General features: G+C 43.0%; 1 protein-coding gene across 6 annotated transcripts in view; it reads right to left on the bottom strand.

Moving 5' to 3' along the window:
• The window catches only part of slit2 (slit homolog 2 (Drosophila)), an 88,157-nt gene that overhangs the window by 56,898 nt on the left and 7,796 nt on the right, over nt 1-23,463 (bottom strand). For all 6 annotated transcript variants that reach the window (XM_019266204.2, XM_019266202.2, XM_019266203.2 and 3 more), the window contains exon 4: nt 19,535-19,606. In XM_019266204.2, coding sequence (XP_019121749.2) covers nt 19,535-19,606 — 72 coding nt within the window. The remainder of the gene's footprint in view (nt 1-19,534; nt 19,607-23,463) is intronic.

Consider the following 23,463-nt stretch of genomic DNA (forward strand, 5'->3'; position numbering starts at 1 on the left):
ACCTCTTTCTTTCTGTCTCCAGCGCTCTGCAGGTCTTTAACCTCCTTTCCCTCATTTTTTATTTGACCTCCAAACTGCCTCCCATCTTATTTTACCATCACGTCACCTCTTTCTTAAAGCGACATTGTGTAGAAATTTGTCTTTCAGCCTTTTATTTCACCAAACTCTCTAAAAGTCAGTCGTAGATTTACTCTTCGGCGGCTTCTTACGCACTCATCGCAACGTCCCCTTCAGTCTTTTCAACTTTGTCTTTATGTCCATAGAGACTGCTGAGTCCAGTTAAATTACCCTCTTGCACAGCTCCTGTTCTGGCACGACACTGGCTCCGCCCATCAGCATTCGCCCACACCCCAGTCTGAAAACCTCTTCCCGGTGGTCCAAAACACCTGTGGTACAAACACTAACACTCCCCCAGTGTTCTGAGCTCACAGTCCGGACCCGCCTAACAAACTGAGCTAATGTAACCAAAGTTACATAGTGTGAGAACAGACGTACGAATGACAGACAAACCGTTCACCTGATTACAAGTCAGTGTGACATCAACAGGATTTAAAATCTGTTAGTTTATGATACAAAAGTTACCACTCCTTTCACCTCTTTCATCCCTCTCTCCACCTAAACTTTTTCTCCCTTTTGGGGCTTTTTTCTTAAACACACTTCTTTCTAACTCGTCTCGCTTGACGTCTCTTCTTTTCTGTCTGTCCCTGTTTTTCTTTTTCAGGCCCGAGGCAGAAAGAGTTGTAAAGATGCCATTGCTTTTAAGTGAAAGCGGGTTGCCTCTTTATGCCCTAGTCATGGTCAGTGGAGCCTATGTTATTAACACACACACACACACACACACACACACACACACACACACACATACATATGCACAGGCAACTTGTTAGTATGTTAATTCTCACTGTGCATATGAATGATCATCTGAGCGCAAACAAACACACACAGTGGCCATCTGCTCCACCGTGGTGTGTGTGTGTGTTACTGTGCACTTTTGTGTGTGTGTGTCTGCATTAGTATTTCTCTTGTTTAAATGTCACCTTTGTCTCCGGAGAGGAAACGTTCCTGAATCACATAAGAAGCACATGAACACAGACACATACAAGGGCTCAGCCGCAAAAAAACACACACTCATACCAGCAGTAGGAAAACCAGAGCCCTGGGATCAGCGGAAAAAAAAAACTGAGAGCATGACGATAGCTGACATTCCAGGGAATGCTGCAATACCTCATAACACACACACACACACACACACACACACTGAAAGAGAAGACGCTTGTGTAATGGAGACAGATAGAGGGGTAATCCCAATTTCATCTTTCCAGAAGGGTAGTGGATTAGAGGAGGATTAGGACAGTATCATGACAAGATTATGACACACATGAAGCTCTGCTGCACTAAGCCCATTACTCCCTTTTCTGTCTTTTGTCTGTGCATATATATGTGTGTGTGTGTGTGTGTGTGTGTGCGCAATTGAGTGAATGAATGCATGTCCGCCTCGGTACATTCTACAGGATGGAAACGTGTAGAGCCTGCTGCTTTTTCCTTGGGGAGAGAACAGACTGTATACGCAGGGCACTGGGGGGGTGTGCGTTGCGTTTGAGGGGTTCAGATGCATTTCTGATGCTTCATACCACATGTGGGTCAGTGCTGATGTTCCTCAGGGGTGTAAGGAGGGGTCAGAAATGAGGGGGGAGACAAGCATTATCAGTAGTCTTAAATCAAGGTTCACTGAGCTTCTGGGGGATGAAGCCCGGTTCAGTCGCTCGTGAGCGAATCGCAGTGAATGGAAGACAGTTAGGAGCAGATCGGCAAACAGACCACCGCCGGAGAGAGCTCTCGACTTGGCTCGCACTTTGTGTCTGTGTACAGTGCGAGCGCGGGCGGCGTGGAGAGCTGTTAAGTTTATGGGCTATGTGAGAAGGTAGCAGCGAGAGGTCGGACAGTGTGTTGTTATTTTTGGTCCCAGGGGGTTCTTAGGTAACTAAAGACCAGACAGACAGACAGACAGACAGAAGGCCAGGCTGAGGGTCGACAGACAGGCAGAACATTAAAGGTCCATGGCAGCGGTCTTTTAAAGGTTTTAGCTTGTTGATTACACATAATGTATACTTCAGATTTCTGTCATTTTAAAATGCAATTTCAATTTTCAAGGCGTCCATTGAGTTAGCTTTACTTGCCTAATTCATCACAGTGAACACCAAGTCATCATAATGATTGTAACCTCCTCAGTCTGTAATTAAACTGCACATGTAGATGATCTACTCTGTTTATTTTTCACAAAATCTTCACTGACATGGGGCTGAAATAAAACCACACAGCCACACACAGAGCATGCAGACATGCGCATGTGATGATATAGGGCACTAGGAGTGGTTTGGGTTTCAGTGCCTCGCTCAAGGGCACCTCAGCAGGGCCCGGGAGGTGAACTGGTACCACCAAATCAGCCACTACAGAGCCGTGTATCATCTGAAAGTGTAAAAACTAAAACAATGAATCAATTATTAGTCTTTTCAACTAAAAACATGCATAAATAATACAATTTATGGTTCCATTTAGATAGATTTACATTTGATTGATTCATAGATTTATAAAAAGAATAACAGATTGAATCAAATCAGACAACAATCGGTCAGTTTCAGCCTTATTTTAAGCACGGGTTGTTGCTTCGAAATGTGCAATATTTATAAAAGGACTTATTTATATTCATGTAACGACATGGAACCAGCACAGTTTATTTAGTACTTTATGAACCTCCCACATTGTGCACCTACACCTGTTCTATCACGAGGTATTTAAATCTATATCTTTTGTTATATCATCAAAAACACTTGTACGCAGGGAGGATTGTTAATGGCGACACGTTTTGGCGGAGCAGGGATGACAGAAGGAAAAGATTTGTCCACTATCATTTTCTTCCTTTAAATCAATACTCACTTTAAGTAAAGGCGAGATGAAGGGGGAGGAACGGGGGAGTTTAAAGAACAAAGGGATCGAGCTGTTTTGAGACACGGAGAGAGGGATGGGTGAGGGCGAGGGAAGGGGGGCATGTTATGACATCAGATGTCGTTAACCAATTAGACGGGGTGTTGCAGGAGAGTGGTCCCAGCAGCCACTAAAAGCCTCCGTGTCACTGACCTCAGGAAGGGAGAATTTAATAACAAACAATCTCTCCTTTCTCTTTTTCATCCTTCCCTTTTTCAGACAGCCACTTCAGTAATAGCCGCCTTTTGTCCTTCCCGAGCTGTCGGACCCTTATTTACGTTGATCTGAGCAAACCTGCCCATCTGGAGTTAGAAACCTGAGGCCCCCCCCCCCCCGGCTACTTAAACTGTGTGTCAAGACCACAGATTGTTTGCTGGTTGCTGCTGAGTTTCCACATGACCAGATTAGCAATTAGCTTTAATGAGCGTCGGTCAAAAGGTGAGGGTGCAGAGCGATCTCATTCGGGGGTTTTGAATTGGAAAAAGGTTAAGGAACACTTGAGCTCAACTAAAGCAAAGACCTGGAAAAGTGTTCAAGTACCTGCTTGGAGAAGATCGCGGCGGTTCAGTTTGTACTGAGAGAGCTGGAAAGACGATACGAAAGAGAGATTTACAGTTTGTCTATGTTTCATTGCAGACGAGGAATCTCGTTCTTTGAAACCGCCTCGCTCATGAAAAAAAAAAAAAGACAATCTGTCCCAGAGCTTACAAGCAGTCCCACAAAACACACAGCAAAGTGTAGTTACAGCACGAGAACAGCTGAGCTTTAGATTGCTCCAAAATCCCCTGTGACCGTGAGTTTGGGCCAGCGGGGTGAAATAAACTTACCACCTGCTACTGGTAGTACACACACACACACACATTCAAATAGACACACACACACCACTTTTCCCTAACATCTGCCACTGCAGTCCCTTGTGTTTTGCCAACACCGGAAACTTTCAGACTAATAGTCACAGCTCAAGGCAGTGCTTACAGTTTCCCAGCTTTTAATGGCTGTTCGCCTTACATCATTAATGCATATCAATCACCATAAACACACACACACACACACACATGCACGCACACAGAGCGCACATACAGCAGGTTTTGTATCAGTGAGCTGTGAATAACGGGGCTGAAAGCCTCGGCAGTGAGTATTGAGCTGTTAAAGTTCGCAAAGGCAGAGAGAGAGAGAGCGGAGAGCGATGGAGGCGAACGGGAAAGAAAGGAGAAAGTGATTCAGAAGAGGAGAACGCTCAGGTGATTACAGGGCTGGACAGAATAACAGAAACACCCTGCAGCCCTGAAGTAAATACACATTTAGTGAAGCTCATAATCTTTGATTTCTGTTGAGTCGGTCAGAGGTGCAGTTTTAACTGAATGGTCTTTTTTATTATAGGTGCTGTTGAGCAAATATACCATTATCTCAGGTAAGTCTGTTCTGAGGGCTAATGTTGGGTTACCACAGGATGAGGTGCATCTGCTGGGTAGTGAAGTCTACAGATTCAAGGTTGGGGTTTGTACTCTCTGTGTTTTCATTTTTTCATTTTATTGATGATTTCCTGAGCCAGAGTCTTCAAATTGCTTCTTTTTCTTCAACCAAAAGTATAAAAACATAAATATTAAGTCTATCATCACATCTTTACTTGAGAAGGGTTAAATCTGGGGCTTGGTTGCAGATCCGTGAAGATGTTTCACCTCTCCAAATCCAAGAGGCTTCTTCGTTCGTTCTGACTGTCCACACCAGAGCTCGACAACAAGGAGCACCAATGAACCAACAGGAAACATGGTTAGAGTAAGCCAGGTAAATGATCCCACCAAGGCTAAATATCTGGATTTCTCCCCAGTCAGTCAGTCTTCACGGATCTACAACCAAGTCCAGCTGCCGCAGATTTCACTCCTCTTAAAGAAAGACATCCCGGAGGACTGAGAACCTTCACAGACCCAGAGACTGTTTTGCAATTTTTGTTTGGAAAATGAAACAAACAGTCACAGCAAAGTCACCGATTCATTTTTCAACCACGGTAAATGATTAATCGACGAGTCATTTCAGATCTATTATTATGACATTACATCATTACACTGCAAACCGAGAGCATGGCTTCTGTCCCCGAGCTCTGCAAATAAAATCAGTCACCAAAACTTCCCTTCCATGTTTCTGAAAATGACCCAACCTCAAAAAATCATGTCAGGTGTAAATCATTATATTAAATAAACATATAATGAGGAATGAAACAATGAATGGACTTTGTCTTCAGTGACACCTAAAACACATAATGAACAAAGCCTTTTCTGCTCAGGAGGTCCATAAAATCTGCCTGTTTCTGCTCTAGTTGTGTTCCTGAAGCTCTGCACTGAGCACCGAGCATTGCGAATATTGCACTGAAGCCTGTATGTGGTGTTTCTAATCAACGGGAGGCCTGTTTGACACACACACACACACACAAGTGGTTATGGAGGACAAACAGCGATCAAACGTTCAGCCCCTCTCGTGTGACTCTCTTTCATCTTTGCATGCTAATTAACCTTGACCTGAAACCTCCCAGTGCTTAATTGCTACCATGGAAACGGCTGCCATTCGCAGAACTGTCCCACGCGTACACACGCTCGCGCACCCACGCACACACACATATCAAACGCGCCGTTCAATTAAACCCATCCATTCTGCTTGACTAACGACAGTCATCACCATCAGCCCGTCAGATATCACCTGTCTCTGTCTGTTTCTGCCCCATCGACTCATGGAGATAAAGAGGAGCAGCAGGCGGGGAGCAGGAGCGCCGCATAAAGAGACAAGAAAAAAAAAAAAAGAGCATACAAAGAATTTATGTGAAGAACAGAAATAGAAGTACCAATATCACTAAAATACCACATTACAAAGTAAAAGTCCTGAACTGAAATGAAGTTGTTCTGCAGTAAAATGTCTTCTGTAACTGATTCATCACATTATTAGATTGTTAATTTTGATGCATCAGTGTGTTTTAGGGCTGCAGCTTGCAATTATTTCCATTGCTATGTATATTTTTAGTATATTTCACACAGATAGAGCAATACGTTCTTCCTTCTCTTAGATTTTTTAATGCTATTAATACTCTAGCCACTTTAAACATATGCACCTCATGCCTGTTGTGTGTTTGTAATACATGTTACTGTAGCTGCAACACTGGAATTCTATCTATTCTATATATGTATATTTATCTGATTGATTAATCTGCAAATTAACTATATATGTATATTTATCTGATTGATTAATCTGCAAATTAACACAAAAATACTGAAAAAAAAGTGTAATTTCGTTTGAAAAAGACAAAAAAATGTAGTTCAGAACTCCAAAACGCAGCGTTTTTGTTACTATTTCTGTTTAAAAATGACTGAAAAAGATTCATCATTTGTCAGAATAATTTTGCTGATTGAATTCTTCCAGATTTACGAGATTCTTTTATAGGATTTAATCCAGCGGTTCCCATCCTTGGGTGCGTGTCCCCTCCAAAAGGTCACAAGATAAATCTGGTGCGTTGTGAAAAGAGAAATGAGTTGAAAAAGTTCTGCTAAACAAATTTGGACTTTTCTTTTTTTTAAATTTGTGCCTTTCTTTGGTGAAATATTGGACAACTTTACATCTTTGACTTTTAAGAGTTATTAAAAATTAAACTATTTGAGAAGTTTAGATGGAAACTCTCTCTCTGGTAACTAAACACAATGAAAATAACTAAAATAACTAATAAATAACTAATAAATGTAATCTCAGTAGAAATATAAAGTACTTTGGCATCTACTTAGATTATTTCCACTTTTTTGTGGACAAGAACCCTGTGGATATCTTCTATGAATAAAAAAAAAAAACAGTTTACTGCATGAAAAAAAAGAAATGAAAGTCACACAAGTGAAGACAGAAAAAGAAACGCAGCTCAGTCAAAATGCTATAAAAGTCAGCCAAGCCAGGCCAATGGCTCCTATCTCCTGAGAGAGCTGATTGAAGGAAATGAGGCAGGAAGCGCCGCCATAATTTTAGAAATGCAGATTCAAAGAAGTATTTTCCTCCTGTCTCACACGAGCTGCAGGATGACACACCGGGACGGTAACATACACACACATGCTTATAGATTCAGTTCAAATGAGGCTTGTCATGCCTGCAACACTGAACTTACGAACCCCCACAAACCTGCACGGGACGGGCACACACACACACACCTAGAGAATCACACACACACACACAACATGACTTGTGGGTTTTGTCAGAACATGCTGGTTGTCAGGCGGTAATGTGTTGTGGTTAATAACCCTTTCCTCTCCTCCCTCCTTGCCTCCTCACTTTTCCTCCCACTTTCCGTGTTCCAGGTGCTGAAGGGTCATGACACACACACACACACACACACACAAACACACACACACACACACACACACACACACACACACACACACATACTGCACCAAATCATCTTAACCAAGCCTCCATCTTGCCCGAAGCAAAGTCGACTGTAACGCTGCTGGTTCATTTGGGGCCACTGTGGATGATCTAATTTAAAACCAGTATGACGCCGGTGGCAGTCGCTAAAGTCTGATAAGTGAAGTCGGATGTTTCTGTGACATGAACGCTCTGAAGACTTCACTGAAAAGTCAATGTGGAGATGACAACTGCAGATTTTTATCGAGTACAGCTCTGGGCTGATGTGTCGACAGTCAGTACTTTTTGAGTTCTGACTGACTGAAGTAAAACTTAAATAAAATAAAATAAATAAAGTCATTTTGATAATTAACTTTCTTTTTTTTATGTGGACAAAATGTGTATATAATATGTTTGCACACAATGAAGACCTAGAATTTTCTTTTAATTTTCATATCTATATTATAGAGATCTTTGCTATATTTGTAGAAAAACACAATTTTAATAATAATTAGTTATTTCTTCATGCATTTACTGTAGGGAAAGTTATTTTAAGGCTGATTTTCATTTGAGGAGTTTAGCTGAATGGAGTCTTTATGCATCTATTGTGTTATTTTCTTCAATTAAAAAAACTTTTTTATAGATTAAACATGTCTGAAACCTTAAACCAGAGCAGATTTCTGATTTAACAAAAATGACTCATCGTCTCCAATCTCCCTTTGACTTCTACCAAATCAACGACAACACAAATCTCCACGAATCCACAGCTCGACCCGTCCGCTATACTGTATAACACGCATTCGACAAGAACAGACATCCTCGGTCGCTGAGATGTCTGGGAAACACCAACTGTTACCTAGTGGGTCACTAAGGCAACTCTGACAGGAATCTTATGTGCACTGTTGAACACACACACACACTGACAGAAAAACCCACCCACCCGGAGCGCTGCTTGTAATTATGAGAGCTGTAAAACAGGCTGACATCATAGCCTTGGGTTGCTCATTCCCTCTGTCCCTGTCTTTCAAACTATATTATAGTTACATGTGTGTGAGTGTGTATGTTCAGGAGCAAACTGTCCAGGTGTTTAGGCTGTTTGTCTGACTTTCACTGCTGACTTCTGTTTGTAACAACCTGTAACAGTCCGGCTCCTCCTAAAGTGATAAAGTAAACTTTATTCTCTGACTAACTCTCCACAGAGACATCTCTAATCAGCTGCCCGAGACACACTAACACTCACAAAGTAGCTAAACGGTGAACTCATAGTCTGGTGGACAGATGAAAGTGGAAGATGATAAGACTAAAAAAAGATTAAATGAGGGGGAATTCAAGGCCGGGCCAAAGCAGTAAACATTAAGAAGATACATTATCAATTTAGCTGCTGCTGTTATGGGCTGAAATATGAAAGAAATTTGAATGAAGACACATAAAAATGCAATGAGAATTCACAATTTGATACAGAGAGGAGGCAGAGCTTTACTTTGAGGTGCAGAAAATGAGAAAACGTAGTCAAGAAAAAAATAAATCAGTCGAGCAAAGGAGCGTTAAAGTGCAAAAACATGATCTGCTCCGATGTCGAGCAAAACAAATTGTTAAAATTCCTCTTTCTGAACTTGTAAATTTGTCCGCCAATGAGCTGTCAGGACGCAGGTGACCCTAATATTTGACATGTGACCCTGAGAACAGGAAGAAACCTGCCCACAAACCCCCACACACACACATTTTGTTATCCTCTATGCCTCCTCTTGTCCTAGTCTCCCTTCCTCTGTGTTTCTGCCAATAGTCCTTAATTGAATTTCTCCGAAAGATGAGGATCCGTCTTTGTATCACCATCGCATTGAACCTTGTAAAGTTTTGCAGTGTGAGGTCACAATACACACACACACACAAACAAGGAGAGGAGAGGGTATGAAGCTTTCTAAGCGTGTGAAATATTTAAGAGGGCCAGTGGGGTGGGAAAAAAAACAAAAAAAAACAAACGCTGTTTAGTTTTTGTGAAAAAGTGAAGAGAGTGAGAGAGGAGAACCATAAACCACAAAAGCTCTCCTTCGACTCGGCCCATTTAGAGGCAACACACTTTCAAGAGGGCGAGACTGAAGGAGAGGGAGAAAAAAAGAGAAAGGGATGAAGAAGAGGAGAGGAAACACATGAGTCCCAAATATTGTTATTAGCAGACAGGGAAACAGACAGATAGACAGATGAAGTGTGAGGAGGAAAGAGCGATATGATATGATCAGAGTCCCAACTTGTCTTTGCATAGTTTAGCTGATCACTCTTTCAGATAGCATCTGTTTTATCCTGCATTACCCAATCTTCCTGGCATCTTGTGTGTGTGTGTGTGTGTGTGTGTGTGTGTGTGTGTGTGTGCACCGTGTGTTCTCCTGACACTTGCTGAGAGGTCAGGGTTCTTAAGAGCAGCCGTCCAATTACGTGGGGGCATGGTGTTACCGTAGAGATGAGAGAAAACTGTAATTGGATAATGACACATCAGTGCTGGAACCTGTCATTAGACACTCGCGAGGGAGTGCACACATACACACTGGGGTATGCACACGTGCGCACACACACACACACACACACGCATGCATGCAGGTCGGGTACCAACCTGTGATTACAAACCTGCTGATCTATCACCAGCCTGCAGCAACAGACCCACAATGTCACACTTTCTCTCTTTCGGTCTCTTCAAAAATCTGTCCTGTTTCATCCCCTCCAACAATAACAGTTATTTTATATGTTAAAGCGTTTGAATTTTTAAAATCTGCGACGTTCGGCGTGTTAAAAAACATCATTTAAAGCAGAGGAACTCAGCAGCTGATGTGTTGTGGGTCTGTTTCTGGCCCCGAGTCCTCACATTATGTAAACATAGTGCGTTTTAATGAGGCTGGGTCGCCGTGGTCAGTTCAAACACACTCAGCTCTTGGTGGAATAATGTGAGAGGCTCTAAACTTGTGAGGAACATCTCTGGGAGGAATCACTGGTCAGCTCCCAGTTTCCTCTCTTGGTTTCTACTGCATCATTACCCTGGATGAGGGTCTTGCATAAGCCTCTCCAAACCAATGTGTTAGGAGTGAGAGACAGAGAGAGAGAGGAGGGGGGGAAAGTGGTGGTGTAGGCAAGAAAGAGTATGAGAGGGAAAAGACTTAAGAGAAAGGTGCTGGAAAGAGAAAGGGAAGATAATAGAGGAGCGAGGAGAGAGAGAGACGAGGAGGGGAAGAAAATGGGGGCCCAAAAAAAGACCAAGCGAGCAGGAGAGGCAGAGAGGGAGGGCCGGGAGGTTTTCTTTTGTGGTGCTTGGAGAGTGACAGGGGTGCCAATAGAGTGGCCAGCGATGACGGTCCCGCTGGAGAATGCCGGCTATGCCAGTGGAGTGGCACTAATGGAGCCAGAGAGGGGATGCAGTTGCCTGCCCCGGAGGAGGGATATTGTGCAACTGGACAAGGCGGCTTGACACGGAGCCAAGATGGAGGATTAGCGGGGAGGGGAGGGAGGGGAGGGGAGGGGAGAGGAGGCACCCAGGGCAGAGAAAGACAGCCATGTTAGGTCTGCTGACTGATTGACATAAACCGAAACCTCGCTGTTTTCCATTTGACTGGTGAGACTCTGTGAGCGCTTCTGTTTTTTTTTGTTCTAGAGAGCAGACACTTGGTAGCATTAATAAAAAAAACCTGAAATCACCTTATTCTACGAGGTGACAGTGTAATACATTCAGGATCATCGCGTCTCAGCTCATTTGCTGAAGGTTTTGACAAAATTCAACTAGAAAATTTGACTTTTTTTATTGAAAACTTTGGAGTTTCTGCAAGATTTTCCCCCATCTCCTATACCTGGAGCTATTTCCTTGCCCTACTTCTGCTTATTAAGGGGATAATTCCTCATAACTCGCCTCCTCACCGCACACAACAACAACAACAACGCTCCTCTACATGGATGCACACAGCGAGCAGGGGTCAATATTGCTGAGTAGCTGTGATTGGGGTGAGAAGAGGAGCGTTGCATGATGAATTGTCCTGATTACTCCATAATCCCCCGCCATAATTCACTGGCCGAGGCCGAGTCATCCATCAATACAGGGCACGGATCCATACCTGCAGATACCCTGGAGAGACAAACCGCCGCAGAGGGAAAAAAAAAAAAAAAAAAAAGAGAGCGAGAGGAAATAAGAGGAAGAAATCTACATCCTGCTGCTTTCCTCGGCGGCGTCGAACGCCGGCGTTGACGTTGTGTTATTAAGTTAAGCGCTGAGAGTTAAAGGAGAATGAGAAGAAGACAGGAAGTGGAGAGGGGGGGATGCAGGATGATTTGGTTGCTTTGTTGGGAGGTATTACCGCACACGGTGACCCTTAATCACACACAAAGCAAGGCGAGGAAACGCTTTGATGATCGAGAAGACCTCACACGCACACACACAGATTCACACACACTCTGCGTATCGTAACTACCTGCTTCCAGGTAAGCTCTTCCTGGCGTTGGATAGGTATGTAACCCCCCTCCCCTTCCCCATCCCTCCCTCCCAATAATCCACACTCAGGTTACGGTACGTACACACACACACACACACACACACACCTGGGCACTTCTTTCTGACAGACATGCTGGCTCCAGGCTTCAGGCTACCTGCCATCTACAGTAAGTACTGACATACCTCTCTCCTCTTCTTTCCACATGATTCTCCCCTCTAGCTCTCCTTTCTTTACTTTCTCTGTCCCTCGCCTTCTACTTCCACTGCTTTGCTTTTTTTTTTCTTTCTTTTCTTCACCGCTATCTCACAACAGAAAATACTTCTGTCTTCACCTCAGTAAATTCCACCCTGCTTTTTTTTTTTCCGCACCATTTAAGAGAGCAAACACATCTCTAATCTTTCCTTTAAATACCCTTCATTCATTCTGTCTGTATCCGCCCCTCCTTCTCCCTGTCTCTGTTTCCAGGCGTGACTCTCACTTGTTCTGTAATCTGATGGGCAGAGCAGCGCCGTCACTGCTGGCATGTCCATTATCCTGGATATCTCATCGGTTGACGCTGACGATCCCTGACCTTTCGCCCTGCGAGCTCTGAACTCTGACATTCACACACCCTCGGCGACAGGTGATTAATTGAGGGAAAACAAAGTGAGCAACGTGTGAAAGGTGCAACTGTGTGCGGATTAAACAAGTTAATTAGACTTTTCATTGTGAAAGGTTTCTTTGATAATCAAATACATATTCCCTTTGTCAAGTTTTAGAAGTATATCTAAATAAATAGCACTGTTTACGCATATGTTTTCATATATTTCTTGTGTTTTATGTTCAAAAGTTGGATGAATTCACAGAGTTTGACTTTTTTTCCTTTATCATCATGTCCCCTGGATTTATGGTACCACCTTTAAAGTCACGTATGGTAGATATTACACACAGAATTTATGTGAGAATTGTTTTTTATTCCTTTAACAAAATAAACACTTTCCAAAGATTAGATCAGAATAAACTCAACTTTGCACGACAAAGTGAGTCAGTACAAGAGCAAACAAACGGAGAAGAAAGATCCTTAACAGCTAAGATTTATGTGCGCGAGTGTATTTACATTTTCCTGGAGTTTATTATGTCGACGATGTTTTTGCCGAAGCGCAGCTGTGATATGTCTGAAGACGTCTTTTGTACCGAGACGAGATTCTGCCTCGGATAAAAAAAAAAAAAAAAAGGTTTTAAAAAAACTAAAACAACACCCCCCAAAAAAAAAAAAAAAAAAGTGTTTTAAACAACTTAAACTACAGCCTCCGAAATGATCATAAAGTTAAATCAACACCTCTGCAAAACAGTTTAAACGACGACTGAACACTTTAACCTTCATGAAGGGAGGATTTATTGCGTTCATTTTAACCACCTACACCCTTAAAAATAAAGGTTTGAGTGTGAACCTGGAGTGGTTCTTCATGCTGATGAGAGAGTAACCATATTAGTAGTCCATTCAAAGTGAAATATAGAATCATTTCAATATTTTATTTTAAATTACTCTAAAAAAGTAATTCACTAAAGTTGTATATAAATTACCACCACATCATTAATTGCTCTCTCTAAAAAGTAGTTGCAGAATATTAACCCTTACAATTAGAAACGCCACCACAGCATTAATTTCTACACACAGCCACATTTAAGTCATTAGGTGAAGCATACATCAGCTGTTCAAACTGTCCCTTCACTTGTTTTTATCAAATCCACATCACATTGCTGCAAAGAGTGACATAAAGAACTCTTTTGTGTATCAGTATTCCTTAAAAAAAAACATAATTAAACATAAAAAAGTTCTTCAAAGCACCAAAAATGTTACAACTGTGACTCTTTTTAAGGATAAAACGTTCTCCAGAGAACTCAAAGTGCTTTTTACTTACTTATTAAACAAGATTAATAACTGGTGCAATAACTGCTGTGTTTCTATTGCTACAGTTATGTAGTGATCTGCTATTATATGTAAAACTTTATCTATAAATGTTTCCACCTAAGTTCAAAATGAAAAAAAAAGCAAAATCCACACACACACACACACACACACACACACACACACACACACTTCCCTGGGCTCCATTCAGAAACAAGTTAGCTCTAGCCGTGGTAAAAGTCAAGCAGGCCGTTTCATATCTTTACATTCTGTCTGTATAACATAATCTTTTGTACTGGTGCCCTCTGAATAATGCCAGCTCGGCTTTGGCAAGCCCTCCACGAATCACTTGAGAATGAATTACAGCATTGTGTTGAGATCTGAATGGCCAAATCACTTCTTAGGAATGAGTGGCCTTGAGCGATTCAGATAGGGTTAGTCATGTGATTCATATGATGGCAAGCGAGTGAGTCACTGACACTCAACACCTCGACATGCTGTTCTAACTGTTGGTTTTCTACTCAAGATGATTCATAATGTGTACACAGAAGACGTGGAAATATCTGAAAACACACACACACACAAACTCATCCCGAGAAAGAAAAAAAATAAAAAAATAAAAAACACTGATTTTCCTGTTTGGCTGGATGCGATCTGTGTGATCCAAGAGGCTTAATGAAAACATTTCTCGGACAGTATGTCTTTGTATATGCTGAAAAGATCTGAAAAGAGCTATTTTCTCGTGCGTGTGCGCGTGTGCTGGTGTGCATGTGTGTGTGAGTTTTTATATCTGTTAAAAAAGTGCATTCAGAGAAACAGGAGGGGGCAGGAAATATTGCTGAATGGTAAAGCGGTGTGTTTGTGCCAGTGTGTGTCTATGTTTGTTAGATAGAGAGAAAGAAAGAGAATAAGAGAGAGAGAGAGGAGCAGACAGGGAGAGAGGAAGGAAGAGAGGCCCATGTACAGACGCCTCGGGCTGCGAAGGCTTAACTTCATTTCCTTGGACAGACATAATGGCAGATATTTGCATATCCTATGTACACAAAGTCAGCGAGCCAAATATGTTCCCCATCCAAAACACTGCGACTAACCTCGCTACCAGCCGATACTGATCTTTTTAAAGGAGGCATCCCAAAACAGAATAATCCCCTTCGACGTACGCTGCAATAACCAGAAGCAGGAGTTTAGATTTGAACATCATGAAAAGGCTCAGAACGAACCTGAAATTAATCAGTACGAGTTCTGGCAACAGCTTCGACTCGCAGGGTGCGCGGAGGCTGAAGGCAGATGTAGAAGATCAAAATTCCTGCAAGACTTAGTCGTAATCGTAGTATTGAGAACTTTATCATGAGACCGACGTGTTTTCATCCGGGCCATCATACAACACTTCACAAAGGAAGTGATCACTCGGCTGAGTATTTTATTTTCATTCCTTAAAAAGTGATTTAAAAGCATATTTTCCTCTCTTAACATCCAGCATGATCACCTCTTAACACGCAGACGGCTTTTATATTTGATTTATTTAACTCCATGTTTAGACTCAAATAAACTCAAACACGATCCCCCCCGTGTGTCTCCTTGAAAATACATTCACGTACAGCCGGTTTGCAGTCGCAAATATGTTTTGAAAGGATGCCAAAAATACTTTTTTATCAACTTGTATCTGCCAAATTAGAAAACGTTTACGGACTACATTTATTATTTGTTTTCCTACCATATTCACACTAAATGTTGTAGTGTGGTGAATGTAGAGAGGTCTAAATTGTGGTTAACAATAAAATTAGTTTAAAAAAGGAATAAATAAATCCTCCAATTACTGCTCGGTTAATCATTGTATATTTGTGATTGGAAGTATTTTATTTATTGTATTTTTTAATACTCTTCTAATTTAAATGTTCTTTGTCCGATGAAGGCCAAGTTGTCCTGAATACGACAACTGTTTGATCTTAATTTAAACGGATCTCCCTGCAAACAACAGCTGTTACACGTTTAATTTGTCATGATTTCTGTTAATGAGAGGGAGGAGATCTCCCCCTCCACCTCCTCACGTCTATAAATCACCTCCTGCTTAGATCTCCTGACCGGAACATTCTTCACCTTTGACCCCTGTGGTACCCAGAGGTCGTCGTCACTGTGGCAACTAAGACGCCCCAACGTTCTCTGTCTTAATTAAAAAGCATTATTTACTCGGAGAAAATTTCATTTTCTCTACCTCTGACCCCTCTCTTCCTCTCCCCTTTATCCTCCCCGTCCTCCTCGCTCCGTGTTAGTTAACTGTCGACATGCTGGGAAAGCCCACATCTTCACGGCGCTCTTGTGACACATTGTGCCGAGCCTGTCGTCTCGGCCGAGGCGGTACGTATATGTGAGTGTGTGTTGGAGAAAGAGTGTGTGTGTGTGTGTGTGTGTGTGTGTGTGTGTGTGTGCAGCAGGGCTAAGCTCTCACAGAAGACAAAGCCACAACCTTCGAGGCTGCTAAGCAACAATGCTGCCTGGTAAAGCCTCATCAGGGCACCGTTTAGCAGAGGATTAGGGACTATTACACACACGTAAACACACACACACACCAAAAAACGTAGCCTCATCAACTCATTAATTCAAACCCCCGCGCCGCTTTAACTCAGGTTTAATGTGTGTGCGAGAGATCTGGAGTTGACTCATTCAGCATTCAATCAACTCGTCCGTGTTGACTCTCCTTCCCGGTGGAATGACGATGAAGGACTGAGGCACGGCTAACTTTCTTCATCTCCAACCGGAGCCAAAGTTTTAAGAAAAATGCACTTCAAAACACGAAAAAGTAATCTGGTTGCTGAGGGAGGCAACGCAGCGAAACAACACACACACACACACACACACTCCCACACACACATAAACAAACACTGTCCCATCAATCTATCTCATCATGAAGCATAACCAGACTTTTCAGCTGTGGAAGCACTGACCCATGCTCTCATCCTCCCGTCACCCCATCCCTTCATCAACCACTCTTTCATCTCTCCCTCTTTTTCATTTGATTTCTGTCCAGCAAAGATGCAAGAGAGAGAGAGAGAGAGAGAGAGAGAGAGAGAGAGAGAGAGGAAATGCCACAGAAAATGTGTTCACCTTTTTTTTTTGCAAAACACAAAGGCGGTTAAGTGTTCACATAAAAACATGTAGATAATTAAGGCGAGCAAATGAGACGGAAAATGGGATGTGTTGAAATAGAATTGAATAACGTTGGCATTAGAAAAGCAATGAAAACCAAGAATAGACGGAGAAGTTATAACATAATGGCAGCACGGTTAGAAATGACACGTAAATGGAGCCAAATTTCAAAGCACGTATACCAATTTAAAGCTGACGAAGTTGGAAATGAGCCGAAAGTTTCAAGAAATTTTCACGACTGGAGCATTTACTGCAGAACTGCTGTATTATTGGTTTTAGCTCGACGTCGCTAATGAACCGGCATCGTGTTGTCAGTCGTATGATGTCACCTCATCATCACCCCTGTGTCTAAAATCACTCCCCTGTTCACTCCTGAATAATTAACGCTATATTGAGCACTGAATCCAGATTTCTGACAATTATGAGTCATCATCAAGTTGTGTCATCACATCAGGTGTCACGCAACATGAATGTTCAGATCTATGGAATGCAACAAATGTTTGTTTGTGTTACATAGGAGTGATTTTGGACACTGATCTGGGCTTTACTGTGTTCCCCTTCACATTTTTGTGGTCATCTGTCACGTCATGACTCGTTCTTATGATATCAAATGAACTGAACTGTAAGATTGCGAAAAGAATCAACACTAGCCAAGTTTTGAGCTATTTTGGCAAAAATAAAACGTGGCAGGAGGTCATGAGATAAGCAGTAGGTGGTGCTACTTCTCCAAGCTGAATACCAGAAGCTCAGAAAATCACATATATTTAAAAAAAAACAAACAAAGGAGACGATTGTTGTACGTATTAATGTGAGGAAGCCATGAGGAGAATGTTGGAGAGGAATCAACTCTTGCAAGTTAAATGTTCGCTACATCAGAACTTTTAAAAATGTGATAAAGAAAAACACGTTGATCGAAACACGTCGACTGACCACGAAGCCCAAGATTGCTTGTGTTGACTCGACTTTTTCCCTGATCTAAAACTCTTGCAGTCGTGCAGGACGCGATCCCAAACCAGCAGTCTATCATATATCATATAACAATGTGTTTGTTTGCTCTAAAACACATGGCATATATCTCACACCTGACCTCAGCCCTCAAAGCTCTGAAACCACGGCGCTGAGCAAAGGTTAAACCCGTCCAGTAAATACTCACACACAGATTTTCCAAGCCCCCGAAAAAAGTGAAAACATAATTTTCATAATAGCAGGTTGAGCAAGTGTTCATTTATAGCCGTACTGTCGCAAGAACCAAAGTCGGTCCAGTTCGCACATACCTTCTGACCTCTATATAAAACTTAACAAGGTTCCACTTCAGAGGCTCTCGAGGGTTTCTTGTTCTGTTTTCTGAAAGTAAAAATACACTGCAGGGGGTGTAGACATAAGATTTAATATTGACCCAGCAGCCATAAATACTATTGGCTTCGCCTCCGTGGTTGTCGTTCATCCTCAATGACTTCCATACGTCGGAGAAATCCGCACGTAGCTTTGCGGCCACGGCGGCGCCGGCTTGGCAGTTTCTTTTTTCATTGTCATTTAGCAATTTTCTGTTGATTCTCGGCGTTTCCTTTCGTTCTCTGTGGATTTTATATCATATATCTCACTCATAAAAACGATAACACAGCATCCTGAATGCCGTTATGCTGAATGAAGTGTGCTTGACCCTCTGCTAAACAAATACACCTGGAGAGCCAACACACACACACATACAGAGAGAGAGAGAGAGGCCGTTTGTCTGCGACAGCTGAGCTGAGATCAGTATATCCGAGTTGTATTTTTACCTCGGCCCACACGCTGAGCAATATGCCAACTCTTGGCCTTGAGAAACTCACACACACACACACACACACACTCCCAGAGACACAGACGCACATGCAGACACACACCCTTAGACATGACAGGTCAAGCCCAGCCAACCACCGTAGCGGCCACAGAACATAAACAACTTTCACACACTCTCTGAATCATCTGAGCATTTCAATATTGTTTTAGATAAATATATTCGGCCGCACATATAAATATATGCAACCATAATTATTCCCTGAGACCGCAAATGACCATGACGGGAAGTTAGTTCCCACAGTTTCAAGCGGCGTCGTGGGCCCAGCCCTGCAGTACTGGAAATCCACAGCTAGGTTCTACAGCACAGACGGTCAGGCTGTGAGTGAAGGCTGGAAGGTGCCTGACGACAACAAACAGCGGTTCGTTGGTTCGTTGGCTGGTTTTTGTTTATGTTCTGTGACTGAAACTATTTTCTGCCTGTGAAACACAAAACGTAACCTCAGAGGAGAAACCTGTTCCTATGTCTCGCTGCTTTATGCCTCCCTTGATCTGTGCTGCTCACTCTCCATCCTCACACACACACACACACACACACCAACACACACATCTCTCCCAGTGGGCAGCAGCTGTTGGAGTGCTAATCTCCATTAGCTACTGAACTGGCTTCTATGAAGAGGGGCCATGTAAAATCTGTTTTTCTCACTCCTCCATCACAGGAGTGAAACACACAATTTTTCCCTCTCCTCTCCGCCGCCTGTAACACATTTCACCACGTCAAGTCAGATTCGGCGACCTGCACAAGTTGTGCAATCCATCCGTCTGATCTCGGGGGCCCTTCAAAAATCACACGAGGAAATGAGCAATATTTCAGTTAACAAAACGCAGAGGGAAGAGAAACAAAAACAGGACTTACAGTCTGTAGAGCTTCGTCGTTCCCAGGAAAAGCAGCTCAGGGAAGACGGCCAGATTATTCCGATTCAGGCGCCTGGAAAAACACAGCATAAATTAGGGAATAAGCTCTACCTATCCGCCTTCCAGACGGTGTGGCTGAGGCGGTTACACTTGTGTATAATTAGCTTTTGAAAGTGAGATTTGTGTTTCCTGATCGTCATATCGAGTGATGTGAATTTATTTGGATTGTAATGCAATTCGAGAGGAAGTCTGAAAGGATCAGGAGGCTGATGGACACGTTCAGGGACGGACGTATGTGCAAAAAATAAATAAATAACAAACTCCGGGTTACCCCTGATTTAAGGGCCGCAACATGGCTGCCAGACAAACAGTGAACTCGAGAAGGACGGAGGGAAGGCGAGGGGGATGAAGGGGAGAGAGGTGGAGGGGCTTTTTTTTTTTTTACCACAAAGGCGGAGGATAGGAGATGATGTGGGAAAAACAAACAGGCAGTCTGGCCGGACTACCGAATGTGTGAAAAGGACCCCACTGAGTAAACAAGGCCCTCACAGGGGAAGGACTCACAACAACCTGTCATCACACACACACACACACACACACACACACACACAAACAGAGGAGTTGAGAGAACTCGGGTGAGTTTAATAATCTGGGTGCGATCATTTAACCCTGGTTGAGTGGAGTGAAGAGGTTTGTGCGCCGGTGTGTGTGTGTGTGTGTGTGTGTGTGGTTGTGCCTTGATGTGAGTCAGAGGAGAGTGAGGCAACTGAGTGACACAATGAGAGACAGGCTGCTGAAACAGTTTAACCCTGACACACACTCACACACACTCACACACACACACACACACACACACATTGACAGGCCCGGCGACGGATGCTGTGCTGGCTGCTACTGGAGGAGAATGAAGAGAGGGGAGAAGAAAATGAAGGATGGAGGCAGAATGAAGAAAACTAAGAAGAAAAGTCCTGAATAAAACTTATTTTAAAGAAACACTGTGAAACTTTTTCTACCATAAAATAACATTTTGATAACACACTGACGTGTAATCACAACTATATAACTTTAGTCACACGCCACCAACTATTTCACTGATTTTGGTGAAGCTGGATCATATTTTACGGAGAAAAAGTTTTCTGGTTTTCCCTCTGACGTCCTCCGGCTGCTCCGCCTCAACTCTCTGTGATTTACAGAGTTTCCTGATGGACAGTGAAGTAAACTGCTGCCAACTGTAGCTGCTGTTAGCTCAGTTTGTTAGCCGGACTGTGAGCTCAGAGCACAGAGGGAGTGTTAGTGTTTGGACCAGTGCTGGGCTAACGCTGACAGGGAGTAGGGAGCCAGTGTCGTGCCAGAACTGGAGCTGGGCAGACAGTCTCAGCAGCCTCTATGGACATAAAGGCAGAGGCAGAGAGAGCAAAAAGGGTGACGGAGGAAAATAAGAAGAGAGTTTCCGCTGGACAAGAGTAAATGTGGGACTGACTTTTAGTCGTGAAATAAAAGACTGAAAGACAGACGCCGAGCTGGGCTGACTGCTAAATCGCTAACTTGTACTCATTTCTACGCAGTCTTGCTTCAAGTCTCTCAATGACTTCTTCCTCTTAACCCTCTCCTTAAATAACGTCACCCCCTCTGTGTCCATCTTCTACCCACAAGTGCACAAGGCGCTCACGCACATGCATGCACATTGACACTCCAACAGTTACATCAGAGGCCATTTAAATATTTAACATCCCGCAGAAATGATGTTTCTAAATTATTCACTCCTCTTCCGTTAACGCCGGTGCTCTGCTGGCTAAGAGCCCCACGTGGTCCCGCGGAGGGGCCCACTCCTCCTGCAGCGCCTGCCCAGTCATGAGCACCCGTTAGTGGGCTAGACGTCCCCTGGGTGAGTGCACGGACTGGTGCTGCAGGTGGGGAGGAGGAAGGAGGACAGAGAGCGGGGTATGAGCTCATCCTCTTAAAATAGGTGCAATGCTGTCAGACTAGGAGACTGAGAGAATGAAGTGAAGACAGAAAAGGATCAAGACCAGTCTGGATTCTGTTAGGTGCCGTTCACTTAAATGCACTTAATTAATTTGCTTAAAACTTGAGTGACTTATTCATTTTATTTTACTGTCATGGTATCTTCATATCATGCTAATTTTAGGGTCATAAATGTAACATAAGAAATCTGGATTATTCATGGATTTGATGAATGAGCCTGGTCATGCACATTGCATGTTTTTCGTGTGTTTCTCTGCGGGATAACGAAACAGCAGTGTTGTAGTGAAGACCACCAAGTCATGACTAAGACCAGAGTTTACTGAAGCCGAGACAAGACTTTGAGGGGATGATACCAGGTCAAGACCAAGGCCAGATAGTATAGAGCCTTCTTAGCTTGAGACCAACTAAAAATGCAGTTGATTCAAGATGAGACCTTTAAAAAGAGGTCTTGAGACCAGTTTCAAGGCAAAGACCAATCTCAAGGACTACAACGTTGCAAAACTTCTGCGACTGTGTTTAATGAAGTCACTCTCTCAGCCAGCAGACTTTGATTTTAGATTCATTGTTTCATCTTTTTATCAAGTTTATTAGTGCACATTAAAGGTGGGGGTCAAGTGATTGTGGAGAAATGCAACACCATGACAAATACCATGATATAGTGCGAACAATTTACAAAGTAATGTCACCGACATGTTGAGGGTTTGCAAACTGTTGCTAAAGTTGCTGCTGAGAGAGGACGACTGTTACTCAGAGCCAGCAAACCAGCTGTAGACAGCGATACTCTCAACTCTCTAAACTGTTTCTGTACCAACATTACAACAACAGCATATTGTTTCCCATTTACAGAGCCGTTCATTGTGCATTGATTTTTTTCAATGCACATTGAACGTAATAGTGCGAGGAGATATTTGCTAAATTAAAATACTGTGTATTGAATTATTATCGCCTTACCTAAAAGGCACTTGTTGTTCATTTGAATCATTTTGTTCAGTTCATAGACTGTCAGTACAAAACCAGAGCTATGCATGAAAGGCTGCCACCTATTTACATCCAAGTTATCAGATCAGAATTATTTCTAAGACACGTGGCAGTAGGAGCACCGCGCTCTGAAATCCATTTTTTTTCCAATGGCCTGCCTGACTTGCACGACACCCCACCAGTGCACTCGTGCTCAAACTTCAACCTGGTTGCTGAACCAAGCGGCGAGCAAGACCGCAAATCGCATTGTGTCTGAAAAGGGCCAGTCTCTTAGTAACATTTTAGAACAGTAACTTACTGCATATCAATGCAGGGGAGCTCCACTGCTGAGAGCTACAGGTCCGTTCAGACGATGCCGATTCTTCAGTCTTAAAGATTTGTTCAGTTCACCTCTAGAGTCCATCTAAAAGCACTCACTGCTTCTGACTCAAATAGTCCAGCCACGTGTAGTGGTTTAGTGGTTTGTTTCTGGACCTGAAGGAATGTATTTTTGTGTGTGTGTGTGTGTCTGTGTGCGTGTGCATGCACATAAACACCCTCGGAGCACTTCCACAGTCGTGTTTCATTAGTCAAAGTCTGGCTGGAATTGAATGAAGACTGAGTAGCCAGTAGTCTGAGGTGTGAGAATCACTCCAGCAAGCTAATGTCACACTGCAGTGTGGTGATAATCCCTGCAGTCATAAACAGATGCTAGAGAGCCACAAACCACACAGTAAACACACACACACACACACACACACACGCTGCCACAAACACACACGCCGTGCCAAATCTTCATACGTACATGCGTGCGCACCCACACACACAGTCCTAACACCTCAGAGGCTTGTAGATGTGCAGTACTACAGGCTTGCACGCTGGAAAGGAAATAACAAACCACCTCAGAAACCAATTATTACTCCACCAATGCCACTGCTGCCATCATACACTTTTTACACTAACAATCTGTCACACACACACACACTTAAA

Source organism: Larimichthys crocea, unplaced genomic scaffold, assembly GCF_000972845.2.
Source record: "Larimichthys crocea isolate SSNF unplaced genomic scaffold, L_crocea_2.0 scaffold539, whole genome shotgun sequence".
NCBI lineage: Eukaryota > Metazoa > Chordata > Actinopteri > Sciaenidae > Larimichthys > Larimichthys crocea.